The 15,878-nt window shown below is 39.0% G+C and overlaps 1 protein-coding gene across 16 annotated transcripts in view; it reads left to right on the top strand.

Moving 5' to 3' along the window:
- The window catches only part of ABLIM1 (actin binding LIM protein 1), a 208,402-nt gene that overhangs the window by 75,939 nt on the left and 116,585 nt on the right, over positions 1–15,878 (top strand). Inside the window, exon 1 of one of the 16 annotated variants that reach the window (XM_037399099.1) lies at positions 944–1,282. The exons of the other annotated variants lie outside the window; for them this stretch is intronic. Coding sequence (XP_037254996.1) covers positions 1,267–1,282 — 16 coding nt within the window. The 5' untranslated portion in view covers positions 944–1,266. Of the gene's footprint in view, positions 1–943; positions 1,283–15,878 lie in introns of those variants that run through there. 16 annotated transcript variants of the gene reach the window in all.

Below are 15,878 nucleotides of genomic sequence, written 5' to 3'. Positions count from 1 at the left end.
TCTCATCTGACTCAGACCTGTATCTTTTAATAGAAAAGAAATATTCTGAATCTTGCTACAAGATGATGAGACTTGGCAATATTGTCTGGGGTTTTTTTAACATTAGCTTGCTGACCAGTCCTTTCTCAGAGTGTAATGCCTGGAAAACCATAAATTAGAAGGTCAGTTTGGTGCCCAGGTTCAACACTGGTGCTTTGTCTTGTTGGGGCTGTGAAATGCGTGTGGAAGTGCTGCTGTTTCAGTATGCTCTGAACAGTTCCATGAGGGCTCATGGCTATCATTTCAAAAGGAATAGCGTAAGAGGAGTTGTGGTTTACAATTATTTGATATTTCAGAATACAGCATGTACCTTGACTCACAGCAAAAAAATTGTTTCTGGCACTCCCTGGCTATGCTTCTGAACCTGGGTGTTCACTGAGTGGTGACAGTTCTCTTTTTTTTTTTTTTATTTTTTTTTATTGTTATTTCAAGGTACTGAATATAGTCAGTATTCCCAGCTTGCACAGGTTGTATGTTACTCTCTTCTGTACTACAGTTAGAAGGCATTGAGAGACTATTTATTAGCATGTTTTGTGTTCTAGTAATTGGCATTTGGTAACAGCTTTAGAGTAAAACCAGGAGTGGATAAACAGTGCTCACCATAGAAAAGCCTCTGTGCCGCAGCCTACTTCAGCGTTTGCCTGTGTTCGTCTTGTATTTCTCCTCTTGATCCTGGCTCAATTTGAGTAAATAAAGTAATAGGAAACTCACAAATGCTGCTTTAGCTTTCTGTGTGTGTTTGAACAGCTCTGCTGTTCTCTCTCACATCTTCTCACTTGCAGCCTTTTGCCAGTCATTCTGGAGCAAATTACGTTGCCAGCTCCGTTCTGCGAGGGCAGAGGAATGCAAGGTGGTGTCAGTGGCTGGAAATTAGGGACAGTGGAATTCAGCATTTGTTCCACAGCAGCAGCTGTAGCTGGTTGTTTCAGCACAAGGGGCAGAGTCCACAAGCAGGGTATGAGCTGCCATTAGCCATAGGAAAAGACCACAGTGGAAGAAGATAAGAAGCACAAGAAGAAAAGACATGGTGACGAGCAATCGGACCTGATCAGATCTTGTGGGAAATCTGACCGAGGAAGATAATTACCTGGAATAAGCTGCCTTTTTTTTTTTTTTTTTTTTTTTTTTTTTAAATCCACCTCAGCCGGACACTGCTGGAAAAGAGATTGTGTTTAAATTACTTCAGTTAATTCTTTCTGCTTCCAGTACAAAGAAAATTTGTTTGCCATGGTGAAAGAAAAAGGTAATTATGTTTGTTGATAGACTGGAGATGAAACAACCTCATATGTCAGCCATAATAAGCTGAGGTTTAAACCTTCAAATTTAAAATGAAGCATGCTTTGATTGACAGTTACTGTTTTCCTTTCTATAAAAGTGATGTGCCAAAATCTGCAGTGGATTGCATTGATTATCTTTGTACTTGTTTTAATAAGGGTAGAGTCTGGAACACACACAATTTAGCATGTGTGTGCAGCTGGGTTCCTTCTGTGTGTACATGTTTTTTTTTGATGTTTTTTTTTATGTGAATTAACCCAAGTTTGCTGTTGCCTGTTTTTTACCTGTATTTGCTACAGTTCAAAGAGCTGTGACCACCAAAGCAGTTAGCTTAGAATTTTAAAGATAAACATTGATACATTCAGCAAGTCTGGACTTGAGAGGGTCATGTTTTACCTTTTTAATGAAAAAATGGATTATATGAGATTTTGCATAATGTTTGAATTATGCAGCAGTAAATTAGGTAACTGAAACTGATACCTATAAAAAACATTTTAAACCTCCTACCAAAACAATTACTAGTCAAAGAATTTAGAAACGGTTGTGGGGTCTTTCCTTGCTCTAATAGTGCTCTATAGCATTAATTGCATTATGAAGATGTGAAATTGTATCTGAGTAGTGGATTGCATCTGTTTTTGGAGCATTATGTGATCACAGATGGCTTCAGACAGAACTTCTCTGTTCTGTGAAGAGGGGGATCTGTGTTCTTTACTTTTGAGGACTTTGTAAAAGATAATGTGGGATAAATTCAAACTAGGGAACAAACAAATAAGCATGCTGAGAAAGAGTGAGCGGTTTTTCACCTCTGAACACCCATGTTAAGATTATTTTTTTATGCTGTAAATGAAGTAAATGGAGTGAATTTAGCTTCATAGTTGTTTAGATTGATGAGAGTGGGACAAGTGCCTCATTAGTCTGCCATAGTATCAGATGTATCCAGGGAGTTAGTCATAGGCATATACTGTCTACTGATAATTTTTGTTGATGAAAAGCAGTGGCCCAGCATAAATAGTATTGGCTACTTAGCAGAATTGATATGTTACATTTACAAGACCATTTTTATAATGTCAGTGCTGAACTAGTCAACAGTGGTGAGCTGTTGACCTGCTACCAGTATCAGTAAGCCATACCAGCGATGATTTAAGTAGCAGTTTCATGCCAAATCCTTGCAAGTGCAAGTTTCAAAATCATTTGAATCAAGTATGCCACTCACTTTTAAGAAAAGTGTGTTATCGTTCAGCTTACCACTATTGTTTCTTGTTTTCTAAGATCCAATTTAAAGATGGGCTGCTGATTTTCTTGAAGTGTACATAAAAAGTCAAGCCTTTAGTTGTGCACTCAGTTTTGATCCTCTGATACATTTCTGCTCCCCACCCAGCTGATCCTCAGTTCTTTGAGCTACCGGTGCAACATGGGGCTGTACCTTAGGAGTACTAAGTACAATTTTAGCATCTCACATCATGAAAGTTGTTGTATACCTGTAAGAAAATTAAAATAAGCCCATTATTTTTATAAAAAATGCAAGGGAGAAAACCTAGAATACTGGGAAAAATAGACAATAAATGGTTAAAAATGTGCAAAAGACTTGTGTTTAAATTGCCTGCTTCCCCCTCCCCACCAAGTTTAATACATTATTTACAAATGGCTATTAATATTGATGTTGGATATATTTTTTTTTTCCTGTTCACACAGATAATGGACTGAAATAACTGAATGCTGTCTTTAATTTTGTCGTACATTTACTGATATTTCATATCTCATGGCTGCAGAGTAAGAAAGATAGAATCTGTTTAGTATTTTGCTTTTCTACCTTATTACTTTCAAATAATCTCTCCAGCAAAGTTGTTTTTTTTAATGATTTCTTTTGTGTTTTCCTTTACACCCCCACCCCCAACTTCCTCCACCCGCTCGCTGACTTTAGTCAGGATATCAGGAGTTACTGCTACTTTAAAGCTGCTACAAAAATTACTGTCTAGAGTGATGCCTTGCAAAATGCAGGCCAGTGCAGCGTGGCTGGTACCCTTCCTTCCAGCCACTGCTTGAATTGCTGTTTGAACAGGCTGAAAATGCATTTAGTCCTGTGTTATTTCATAAACATATTAACTAGGCACTGGAGGGGCTGGTTTCAACTAGAAAAATGCAATTCCGAATCACTGAATTGCAAAATGGTTAGTAACAGTTTTTAGCAAATTAGCATGCTTCATTATGCTCATATTGTAGAATGATTTCAGTGTCTGCCTGGTTAGTTCATACACAAAAAAAATCCTGAGGCCAGGGTGTTTTTTGCTGACACCAAATGGCGCTTCCTGAATTATGTCTGACTGATACCACATTTTCATGTCTCTGACTGTGTACTTATCTATTTCCAATTATGAGCCCTTGTTATCTAGTTACTCGGGTAAATTATTGTCACTCTGTTGCATCCAAGGGCAACTTTCTTTCTTTATAACCTTTAACAGGAAGAAATTCTTATGCATGTCTTGTTATTAATTCTCTTCTGTAATATAAAACCCATACTGAATGATCTGCGTTCTTATTGAGGTTGATGTGTTAATTGTGACCCTGCTAGCAGTGTTCCTGGCTGATGTAAGTGGTGCAGCTTCATTTTTACCTCCATTACTTCACGTAAACTGAGGATTTAGCCCTGATTCTTGATTTCATGACCAGTTGGTAAGAAGACCATCCTAGCATTCACTTGCTAGTCTGTGAAAGCATATCGGGAATCGGCTTTGTACCTGATGAGATCTTGCATTGGATCATACATGGGCAAACCTGTGGAAGTGGATTAGTATCTATTCATGCCAAACTTATACATGCTTGGCTGGATAAAAGGACGAGAGAGGAAGGGTTGAAGATTTTTTGAACTGAGGAAGTGGATACAGAGGCTCTATGATTTCTGTTCTTCACATGTTGATTCTGTTGAAGGGTAGGTGCTGGCACCTACTGGGTACCAGGTTGCTGTAAGTCAGATTGTATTTCCATGTTCTCACAACTGTCTCTGTGGGTATTCAGTTTGTGCTGGCTTTTCCAGTAAACAACAGAGAAGATGTAGTTCACCAAATATTAACAACATTCCCTGTGTAGTTTGGCGTATGGCCTAGTTCAGTCTTGTAGAGAGGTTTAGTTCTGTGTTGTGTTTTCTTCATACTTTTGATAAAGCATGTTACTGATACCCCCTTAAGGTTTTGACCAAGAGGACTGTTTTTATGCTTGCAGTAGCTCCAATCTTGCCTTCTCTTCCATTGGCATATCCCAAGAGCTATGAGCCTCCAAAGCAGCCTTTAGTCTTAACTTTTTCTTTTGTTGCAAATGGAACGGCTTTAGATGGGGTTATTCTTGAAGAGCGTGCAAAACATTACCTGCATGTTAATTTAAAGGTGTTCTGTGTCCGGAACACTGTCTCTCCAGTGCTGTGTGTGTTTGCAGTCTAAATGTTTACTCCTAGTGAGAATCAAGAAAATATTGAATAATGGGATTTGGGTCCTGACACTGTCTCAGTGTTATAGTTGTTAATGAAACATAGTCTTGATCTGAACTCATGACTTTGGAACTTTTAACCCCAGGTGACCTGGGAAAGTCTCCAAGTTTGTTGCTTTTGGAGCACATGACAAGATTATGCAATCACACGTTGGCAGGGGGAGGGTTGGGGAGTTTTATTTTCTTTTTGCTTCAGTTTACTTAGTTTTAAATTTAGTTCTGCTTGACAGTTTGCTTTTGGAGTCAGGCATTTGGGGTTTTGTTTTGATTAAGTCAATGTGTTACCTTGTACAAGCCACAGAAGGCATTTTATAAACATACGTAGTAGTATGTGTTAAAAAAAAATACTCCTCTAGTTAAAGTACTGAAGTATAGAACAGCTCTCTGTTGAGAGACTCTTAAGGTGACCTTGGGGAAGGAATTTGATCTCTCCTTGTGTTAATCTGTAAAATGAGGGTAAGAACATTCCTCTTGTCTGCCTTGATTATTTGAATAGAGGTCTTTGGAGCAGAGTTTCTTTTACTTTGTTTCACAGCTGTGGCAAGGAAATCTTAGCCTTGGAATGTAACTACTTCCACTTGTACAAAAAAAAAATTAAAAAAATATTCCAGTGTTATGTGACTCTTCTATAAACAGCTTATTACTTTCTTAAGACAAAACTACTGTAAAGGAATTAAGTTTTTATTGACAAATTTATGGTGTTGGGTTTTGTGTACTTTCTCTTATTTGTTGTTAATATTAGGTTTCAAATTGCATTTCTAGTGTGCAGCATTGATACCGAGAGAAACAAAAATAACGAAGGAGATGCCAGCTCAGGCACTGCATTTTTGTTGGAGAGTTTATTTTTTTTTTAAATAGCAGTGCTCATAGTTCATATGAGGGTACGAATATTCATATCCAAAGACTCAAGCAAGCACAGTGTGCAGTCCTGCCATGCCTGATGGCTTCCCGTTTCTCAGCAGTGAAATTCCATACATTCCTTGCATCCTAGCTGCACTCCAAAGCCAGCCCTCTGAAGATACGATGGCAGCTATTTTATGTTGAGAAATGGGAGAACTTCTGCTGTTGATCTCACTGGAGGGGAGGGCTTAGTGGTTTTAGTCATTAAATTTGAGACCGCAGAGTTCACGGAGTCAGGCAGCAGCAGAGGCAGTTAAGCTGTTCCTCCATCTGAAACAGTGAGTACTGTGGGTCAACCCCCCCCAGTTTTAAGTAGGGGAGGTTCAATCAATTTGATGTATTGGCAATTAATAAACTTTTAATTACTGATTCAGGTGTTGAAAATAAAAGCAAGCAAACACACACTTGGAGAAACACACCCCACCTTCTCTCTGGACACTTCTTCCCCTTTCTGGTCTCCAGGCCACATGCCACACATTATACTCGACTTTTGTTGAGGTGATGGTGATGCAGGAGTCTGGGGTCAGTGCGTTGTTGTTCCTTTCATTTTATTGCTTCTTTTTTCTTACTCAGTTATTTCGTCATGGGTTTCTCTGCTGGCCCCGGTCCTTTTAGAGTCATACCTGCTCCTGAGTCTTCTCTTTGTCCCTGCTTGGAACAGCTAGTTTGCCTCAGCATTTCTCCTGCCCTGCTGACCCTCCTGGCCTGGCATCATTTTTGTTTCTGTCTTACCCATGCTCTGGTGTCTCACCTGCCCTGGCATAGTCTCCTGTGTCTCCTCTGTTTTTCAGCACCCCTGGTGTTCTGGCATATCTGTATTGCGTCTCCTGTGTGTGTCTCTTTCTTTCAGTGTTTACTGCCCATTTCTATGTATATTTTTTTTGCACAGGTGCTATGTGTTTCTATGGTTCTGTTTTGATGTGCAATGGGTCTATTTTGTCCTTTGCTGAGCTGGTTGGAATGAGCTATGACCAGCACAATGCAGTCCATGTTCACCTCCTACACAAGTCACCGCTGCAGCACCCTTGCTACCAAAGCCCTGCTGATCAAGTTGAATACAAGCGAGCAGACCTGCAAATTATGTAGTTGATTTTCCTGGGCAAAAATTCAAAAGGCAAGCCTTTTAAAGATAGGGTCTTGGCATAGTGAAATTGTGCATGTTTAAAATACATTAAGCTAGGACAAAGACATTTTTTTCCAGAGGGGAGGTAGAAAGCTTGGTAGGAAAGAACGTGCAAGCCAGGACGATAATTTGGCCTCTGCTGTAGGAGAGTCAGTTCTCTTTGTGGAAAAATTAATGCATACCCGGGGAAAAGACCAAGTTCCACCAATCGAAATATGCTGTGCCCTTTGGGTGGGAGAAGCCAGAGAACAGGATTTCATTGTTTCTGGGGGCAATCCATAACTAATTTAGAAAGGATTATTTATAACAAAGTTGGTTTTCCACCTAGAGAATAGTCAGTATCCCCAAACGGATGATTAATCCTTGCCTTCGTTGAACCTGGATAGCTTTCAGGCTCACTAGGGATCTGGCTGAGGAGAACACTTGGGCATTGTCTTAAGCCTGTTCTGTTCAGCAGAGTATCTTGTTGAGTCTAATTGAATCACTTGGATTTAAAGCTAAGTAAGTGCTTCAGTATTGTCTCAAAGTTAGACTCTTTTTTGGAGGCTTTGTAATGTTTTTGCAGCAAAATTATGTATTTTATTAATGGCAGTCATTTCACATTGTATGTTAGCTGCATTGCTATGTAAGAGGCAACAAAGAGAGAAATAATAGTGGCTTTTATGTGGGCTTATCATATAGTGCTATAAACCCAGAAATTATAGATGTCTCGCGTAGCTCAGTCGTGTAGGTTGTCTGTTATTATGTTCCACACAGACTGGAAAACAGAAGCAGGAGTCTCCTCCAAGGTGCAAAGTAAGAAGTACGTACTAAAATAAGGGTCAAACCAAGTAATGCCAGCTGTTGGGAAGTGAAATGTTTTTTATGCTATATGTGAGCCTAATAGGCAAGGTTCTGTAAACAGTGTCAATGGGATAGCTCCCTAATTCCCAGTGTTGTTAGCACCAGTTCGATATCACAGATGTTAGGATAATCTACATGGCAGTATTTTGGAACTTTGTGTTCAGCATCTAGTACAGAAGCAGCATCTTAAAATGATATCAAATTAAAGAAGTGATCCAAATGTAAATTCAGCCTTGCAGAAGAGTGCAGGTTATCTTTTATTGCTTCTGGGTCAAACAAGAGTCAATACGTGGCTTGTTTGTTCAAAGAAGCAGTTGCATTTGTGGTTGGTATTTTTTCTCTAAAGGCACCTCAAAACAGGATTTGAGGATCTACTTGCTATCCAGCACTTGAAGTGCTAGCCAGACGGACAGGCTATATTCAGGAGTACTGTATTGGTCAGTGCATTCTCCATGATAGTCCCTTTACCATACGGTGTTAAAAGTTCATAGACTTCCAGAGCACACCATTATTTATTGCTGAGATAATATACCTCAAGGAATTGACTTCTACACTGCAAGTGCTCGTAAGGTCTAGGTGCCAACAAGAGCAGTTAACCACAGGGCAGGGCCTTAGATAGTCTGGTTTATCAGCTGTGTACGTGGCAAACTATCCCGGGAGTCAGGAGCCACACGGAGAGTTCTGTTGCTCATGAGTATGGCTGTCTAGTTTAGCTTGAGGCTGTCAGTCCTTAGAAATGCCAGAAGTGAGGGCAGTACTGAATGCTGGGTATTTATAAGATAGGTCCTTGGTTGAAGGAGAGAGTCTAAGTGTGGGGGATAGAGCTTCCATGGTTTAAAAGCAATGGCTGAGGACAGCTCTCTGTGAGGGTCTTGTGCAAAACCCTTGGTGAGATTGCTGGTAGTAACTGAGGGGAGATTTTACTGCAGAATCTGTTTCAAAAGATCTTTATGACACACCTGTTTCTGTGCAGGCTTTCCCTTAGTTTTCATACACACATCAAACTGCAGTGATGGTACGTCATTATGAAGATACCAAAAGGTACTTGGGAGACCGCTGTCTTAAGTAGGCCAGTGGTCCTCTTCAGATAATCTTAGGGTAAACAATGGGAGAATTAGCTTTTAAAATTAGCATTTTTATATTGATTTATCTCAAAAGGGAATTTAATTCCTTTTACTGTATGGAATGTTTCTGGCAGCCTCAAAAAAGGAAGCATAGGGGAACTCAGCTGGAGTTTGTTGCTGCTGACTGAAATCCCCACACAGGTTGCTGTTAAGGTAGTGAAGAGGCCTGTTTGACATTTGAGTGTTGTTATGGGTAACCACCACTCATCAATAAGCCAGAATTTCCATGCTGTCTGGAAAAATCAATTGCTTTTTCTGCTAACTTCAGCGACTTGCTTTCATACAGCCTTGAGGATCCTTGAGGATTTGCAATGAATAATGTGACACTTATTTTATTCATTGGTTTGAGTAAGATTTTGATGTGGACGTGACATCAAGTGATGTGTATGAGCTGGTTGCTCAGAGTACTCTTAGGAGCCCCTGTCCTATGTTAGGAAAAAAACCAAACCAACCCCCAAAATACTCTCTTGGAATAATGACTGGATCTTCATGTGTGTGGTGGGTGCATTGAAGGCATAACTCAAAATTATTTTACCACTTACAAGGCTGATAAACAGTTCCTACATGTTACAGGCTTGTAGATGTTGGGTGTGAAATGTACACTTAGCATGGTCCTCCGACCCTTCAGAAGGAGTTTTGAAGGGTGAATTGATTATCTTGAAATACTCTCCCTTAGTAAGTCAGTTGTGTAAGTAATTAAGAGAGATCTTTTGTGGGAGTGATGAAGATTAATAAGGGTGTTCTCAGAACATTAGATAAAGCAGTCTGGGTTCACTATCTTTTTATCACCCAATTTGTATCATGATCTGTTTCGTGAAAAATTACTCTGTACTAATGTAGAAGTATGGCAGACTAAATTCACTCCATGCCTCTTCCCTTTGATTTGCTAACCACTAATCAGTAATCCATCTGTTAACAATCGTGTTGAGTAATGCAGTTTTTGATTCAAAGACTGGCTTTGCTTAGTCCCATTTGTTTCAACATCATCTGTTTCACAGCATGTCTTAGCTTGCTGCATACTTCATTGCAAGATGAGTGACTTTTTGTTACTGAAAATAGCTTTAAAACTGCCTCTTGCTTTTCCTGTTCGAGTTTAAAACTACTCCTGATCATACTCAGTTGACAAGCTGTTCATGACTCTTCTTTGAAAGGTTTATAATTTCTTAAACGGTAATTGTCATATAAGATATGTCCTGTAACAAATATAAATGGAATAGTTTTGTCAAGTCATTTTGTTTCTGCAGTATAGATGATGCTATAGAATGTGCCTTTGTTCACCTACCAAGTGACCAAAGGCAAGCATGTGTGGACAGACATGGTGGAAGTTGTTCCTCAGCAAATGAAAGCTAGTACTGCTGCTGTTTTAGACAAACTCTTCTAAATAGGCTCTGATACTTTTGTGTGGAGAACAGCATCAGTAATACTGCTACAGTTTAACTGAACCATAGAGCTGAGTTAGCAATTAGGTACGTTTGTACAGGAGAAACTGAGAAATTGCTCAGGCTCACAGTGGGTTTGAAGCAAGAGTAGAATATCATCCCAGAGTGCCTAGGAAGTCAGGCATAAGTGCCTGCTGAAAATCGGTGAGATTTATGCTTTGTCACAGAGAAACTGAAAATTGCACGCTAAAGCTATAGAATATCAGAATCTGTGGTATGATCATCAGAGCGTCTGGATAAGGTTATAACACTAAGTAAATGCTACCAAATTTTCTCTCAATCACTATTGAAAGCATGGCAAACTGCATCCATCAAGCACATTTATTTTAATCACAGAACAAACACAGATTTATTGTAGCACACAGAGTTTCTATGTATGTTGTAGAAGGTGATCACTTTTCAGAGAGGGTCAAGCACATGCTGGTGTTAAATATTTTGCTTAATACTGAGCCTTTCATGTGCATAAATCTTGGTAGGTCTGTGAGGCCTTAAGCCCTGATCTTGCAGGCTGTTCTGTGGGGAATTAATTGCAGCATCAAAGCTCTAGATAACAGATAAGGGATGGGAAGAAAAAGGGAAAATACAGAGAAAATAAGCATGTTTGCAGTTGTGTTCTGAAACTATGAAACAAATATGATTTTTTTCCCTGCTGTATTTTAAAGCTCATTATTTCCTAGTCTTTTTGCATGTTTGTATGTATGTGGCACAAAGCTTTTTATTTTTGTGTGTAAGTAACGTAGGAGTCTTCTCACTTTTGATTTCAAGTTACAGTAGTTAGTATTTTGAGTTATTACCTGGCATATGTGTCTCTAAATTTTTTTATTTAATTCTCTTAGCTGTATCAGCTCAATCCATGTGTTATGCATGCTTACAAATATTTAGAAAAGTATTTAAGTACTGGCTTTCTTACTTAAAAATAATATGTTTCATCTTTTCTTTTTGGAATTTGATTTCTGCTATTGAAATCTTTGCATCCTATTTTCATGCAGATTAAGTTTGATATCTTTACTTACAGTGTTTTCTAAAATGTTTTTCTTATGAACTATCCTAACCTATCATGCTAGTTTAACTAGTTAAACCTGTTAAAGTCTTTGTAGGTTACTTTTGCTTTTAAAGAATCTGTTTCTCAGGGTAGCAGTGTACCTCATTTCTAGGCTGGACATGTGCCTCTGTTTAGTGTTTTTTGAAACTTTCAGTTGCTACAGTACCTGCCAAGGGGTGTGGGGGCTGGTGTGGAGAGAATTGATATAGATCTTGTAGTCACCCCCACATCTGGCCATGAGATGCTGTTCTGAGGGCAGATGCTTCTAGTGTACTGAAAAACTGAGGCTGAGAAGCATATGTTATGGTGATAGTTGAATAGGATACATGAGAAAAATATCAGGTTTTCTTAGGTCTTCTCTTTGTTAAATAAGTAAAGAACAAGACCAGAGACAGAGGAGTAGGGGATTACCAGTACTTCTTTCTGAATCTAAACCAGAAAGACATGGGCTATGCTATCCACCTTTACATGACTTTCTCACATAATCCAGCCGTCTTTCCTGTGCTGCCCTACTTGCCAAACTCTAACTTTCATCGCACCAACACCCCAAAACCCCCGAATCTGAGTTAACGTGGGGGAGAGCTGCTGGTGCTTTGCCCTGTCAGTGTGAATGCATTGACCAGCTAGTATGCTCTCACATACGAGTCTTCTCACAATCTATGACCATCAGTAGGGCACTGCCTGTTACAGTGCTGGAAGAGATACTGTCCCCCTGTGTTCTGATTGCTACTGTGGTCCTGTTTGCATCTGCTGTTTTTAGCAGCAGGCTAATTGTATGGGCAAAATAACAATGCTTTTATGAAAAATACCAGAAAACATGTAAAAAAATTATGGCAAGTAACTACAAGCATAAAAATTTTTTTCTGCCTTTTTTTTAAAAATAGCTACTCTGGTTATATGTAGATAGAGAAAATAGTTTTAAGACACATTAGCACACTGTAGGAGTAATGCACATAAATTTACAGGAAGAGAGTTTTAAAATAATTCTTCAGATATGATTTGAATGGCAATACTATGAGCAAGCTACAGTCTAGGATTTTGGCTTAGGCTTTTTCATACATGTGTAGGCATGCAGTTCACCAGTAGTATCTCTTTATGGGAGTACCTCCTTCCGGGATATCCTGGCATTCCTGAAGATCCCTGTCTGATACCTGTGGCTAGTGACTGCAGTGGCTTCTTATCTGTCCCTTACAGCTGGGAGGTTCGATTTCAGTCTTAGTCGCTGTTTGGTCACCTTAGCTGATAGGATTCTTACAGATTTAAGATTCAAGAACTGAGTCTGCAGATAAGCAAAACGACACTGTGTTTTTCATCCCTTCTTTTTGATAGGTATTTCAGTAAGTCCTCAAGGCTTCACTGTGCTGGGCTTTCATGAAAGAGGAATTCCTCAGAGAGTCTACAGGCTATAGACAGACAGGCTTTACAAACCCGAAGATATAGATATTTACCTCTGTGAGAAACACAAAGGACGGGGCAAAATTACTACTCCTGTCTTCACAAAGAGAATGCAGAGAAGTGATAAGCCAGATCTGGTTCTTGAACTTGATTCTCTGGTGTCTCTCTCACAACTTTCATCCCAGAACAGCTTTTTTTTGTAGCTCGTTTTGCTGTGCCCAGTGCCTACCTGTCCCAAGCAAGTGACTGCCCAGCTGGAGTAACAGTACAGCTGTTTAATAGCAGCTGAGATTGAGGGAATTTTTATTTTGAAACCTTCAAGTTTTGAACTTCAAATCCTGTAAATTTAAGAAATGATGGCCTCCAAAGCCTTATCAGGTACTAAAGAGAGGGCAGAGAACACTGCTGCCTGTAGAAAGATATGGTTGCATTTACTGCCTTGGTAATCTCTAGCACAGTCATCTTGCCTTCATTCCTGAAAGCAGAAAGGAATGAGGAAATTTAAAACAGGCTAGCAAAAAACTATGCAATAGTTTCACACCATTAAATCTTTGCTATATTTTTCATTCTTAATAGTTCAGTCTTCAGCCAAGAAAACACAACAGCCAATTGAAAGTTGGCATTTCAGAGCATCCTGTTTGTATTAGGCCACTCTTAAGGTATAAAGGACATGGCTGTGAAATCCTGAGAGTCCCCTTGCCCACGTTGCGATGAGCACAGCATGTTCTTAGCGCTCTGCAAAAAAAGCCCATAGGTTGTGGAGCTAAAAATAGAAATTGTATATCCTAGCATAAAGTTTGAAGTTACACCTGCTACAACATGGTTAGAGTTGACTGAGCATAACTCCAGTTTTATTTGTGGAGGTAGACATGCAAAGGTGAAAACGACAGAAATTAACTTTTAAGAGAACAATAGCCCATATCCTCCTCCTGTTTAAATTTAGAGGAAGCTGCTTTTTACTTCTGTTTAGAGCAGAACTGAACCCAGCATGTTTTGCTGTGACCTCTGCTTTGCAGCATACACATAGCAAGGCATTTCCCAGAAGCTTCTGTCTGACTTCCAATAAAAAGCTGAAGTATTTTCTGGGTTGCAGCAGAGACATGGAGTCTTGCCAGCAAGAATCTGCAGCTAAGAGTCATTTAGCTTGAGTCTTTGGTTTCCTAACAGTTCTGTGTTCAGGGAGAAAATCATCAATAAAGGAAGCTGCAGTGTTTATTTCCATTGTTTTCTTTTACTCAGCAACTGTTACTTTTCAGGTAGTTGCTGTAATTTCCATTTCAGCAGGGTTTGGTACGAGTACCGAGGTCCTTTTTCTGGCTGACACAGCAAAATATATAATTGCTATTAAAACTTTGTACAATGATCTGCTCTATATAAAGCACTACTGACAGGACAGTTTTAAACTTTCCACAGCAAATTAATACCTTCATTTTGCTCAGAAAGTGCCATTGATTTCTCATAACAACATAAAGTTGTTACTTGTCTTTTCCATCTTTTTCTTTTTAATGGTTTCTTTGCAGATCTGGGAATATTTTGAGATGTTTTGATAAAATACACTAACGAGCATGCTCAAGCTGGTAGAGTTGCTTTGAATTTACATCAATATAATGCAGTTGCTAAATGTAATGAAATCAACATTGCATGATTCACAAGGGAGTGTAGGGAATGACAGAAATTGCGGTGTATGTCTAATAGAGTGATGTTAGCACAAAGCAATACTCTAGTGACAAAGATGGTCTTCCTCGTAGAAGAAGCTGCTGTTGATTTTTTATTCTTTTCTTTTTTTGCCCTCTGAATTAAACAATGTAATCCAGACTTGCTAGTTATCCTAGTCAGTGTACGTGTTACTCTGGGTAAACTGGGTATTTAATGGGACATTGATTTGTCTTCTTGGAAGCCCAAATGAGCTTAAGAAAAATGTTAATTATTCATTAGTTATTCATTTAAGCTGGTCTTACAAGCAAGAGTGGAAATCTCAACATAGCTTGTCTTGAAAAGTTCTTCTGTGTATATCTCTGACCAGAGATTTTTTTTGTTAATAAAGAAAAAAAAAAAGGTCTTCAGGCAATGCCCAGCAGCATTGGAAGTTAAAACTGTTATAAAGCAACCTGAAAATTCGGAAAAATTTTATTGATGATCTCTTGCAATTAGTCTCTGTAAAATTGTGAAGACTATGACAGCTTAGACTTCTCTAGGTACTTTAGCTTTCATAGTTAATCTTGAAAAATGCTGAAGGAATAAAAATAAGACTAAATAGTAAAAAAATTGTTGCATCTGTTTGAGCTGTGTGCCTGCTTCCAGCATCTGTTTGTCCCAGTGTAGACGCTGCACAAGTTTCACCAGAGCCAGTTAAAAAACTGGTTTAGTTAGTAGCCTAGGTACTTTGGATCTAGTTTCAAACAAATGTCATTCCATCCATTGTTTTAGTAGGTGTTTGCACCTTGCCGATGTGGGCTAGACCAATAGATAAATTGCGTTTAATCTTACACAAAAGGATTGATGCACCTTGTTAGGCTGGTTGGGTTATACTGATAGAAAATCACATCTTGACTTAATCTGACATATGTGTAGACAAGAATCTGTTCACATCAGTATACTGGAAATGGTAAATACTTGACTTGTGTTTATGTTACATTACCCATGCAGCAAGTATGCGCCTTATGATAGGAAGAAAATTGAACCCCAGTACTGAACTAAGAATGTATTTCTCTGATAGCATCTCTCAGAAAGCTGTTAATTAATGTTTTTTTAATTTATTTTAATTTGGAAGATAGTTGCAGTGTTAATATATTTGGATTTGACACTTCATTAAAGGCAACACAGCTGTTCAAGTCAGTGTTTGTCCACTCATGCACTTTCCAATAAATGCTGCTTCCAGAAATATGGCAGATGTGGTATATGTGACAATCAGAACTGACTTATGTCTTGGGTGCTTAGGCGACTCTTTCCATCCCAGTGACTGGGAACCTTGTCATCTGTATTTATTCTCACAGTAGGGTGAGGCTGACAGTGCTGATAAAACCTGGTTTACAGTCAGGGACAGTTAAAACACAGAGAAACTAAAACATTCAGATAACCTAATTTTAAACTGATAGGTTACAGGCTCAATCTGAACTTAAGTGTCTGATTTTAGAGTTAAGGGCATGCCATCATGCCATCCAAAGAGCCTAGATATCTGCTGTGGAGCAGGGGTTGGAATCTAGGTTATCCAGATCCTAAAC

The sequence above is a fragment of the Falco rusticolus genome, chromosome 9 (genome assembly GCF_015220075.1).
Source record: "Falco rusticolus isolate bFalRus1 chromosome 9, bFalRus1.pri, whole genome shotgun sequence".
NCBI lineage: Eukaryota > Metazoa > Chordata > Aves > Falconiformes > Falconidae > Falco > Falco rusticolus.
This window is presented reverse-complemented; position numbering and strand designations above follow the sequence as displayed.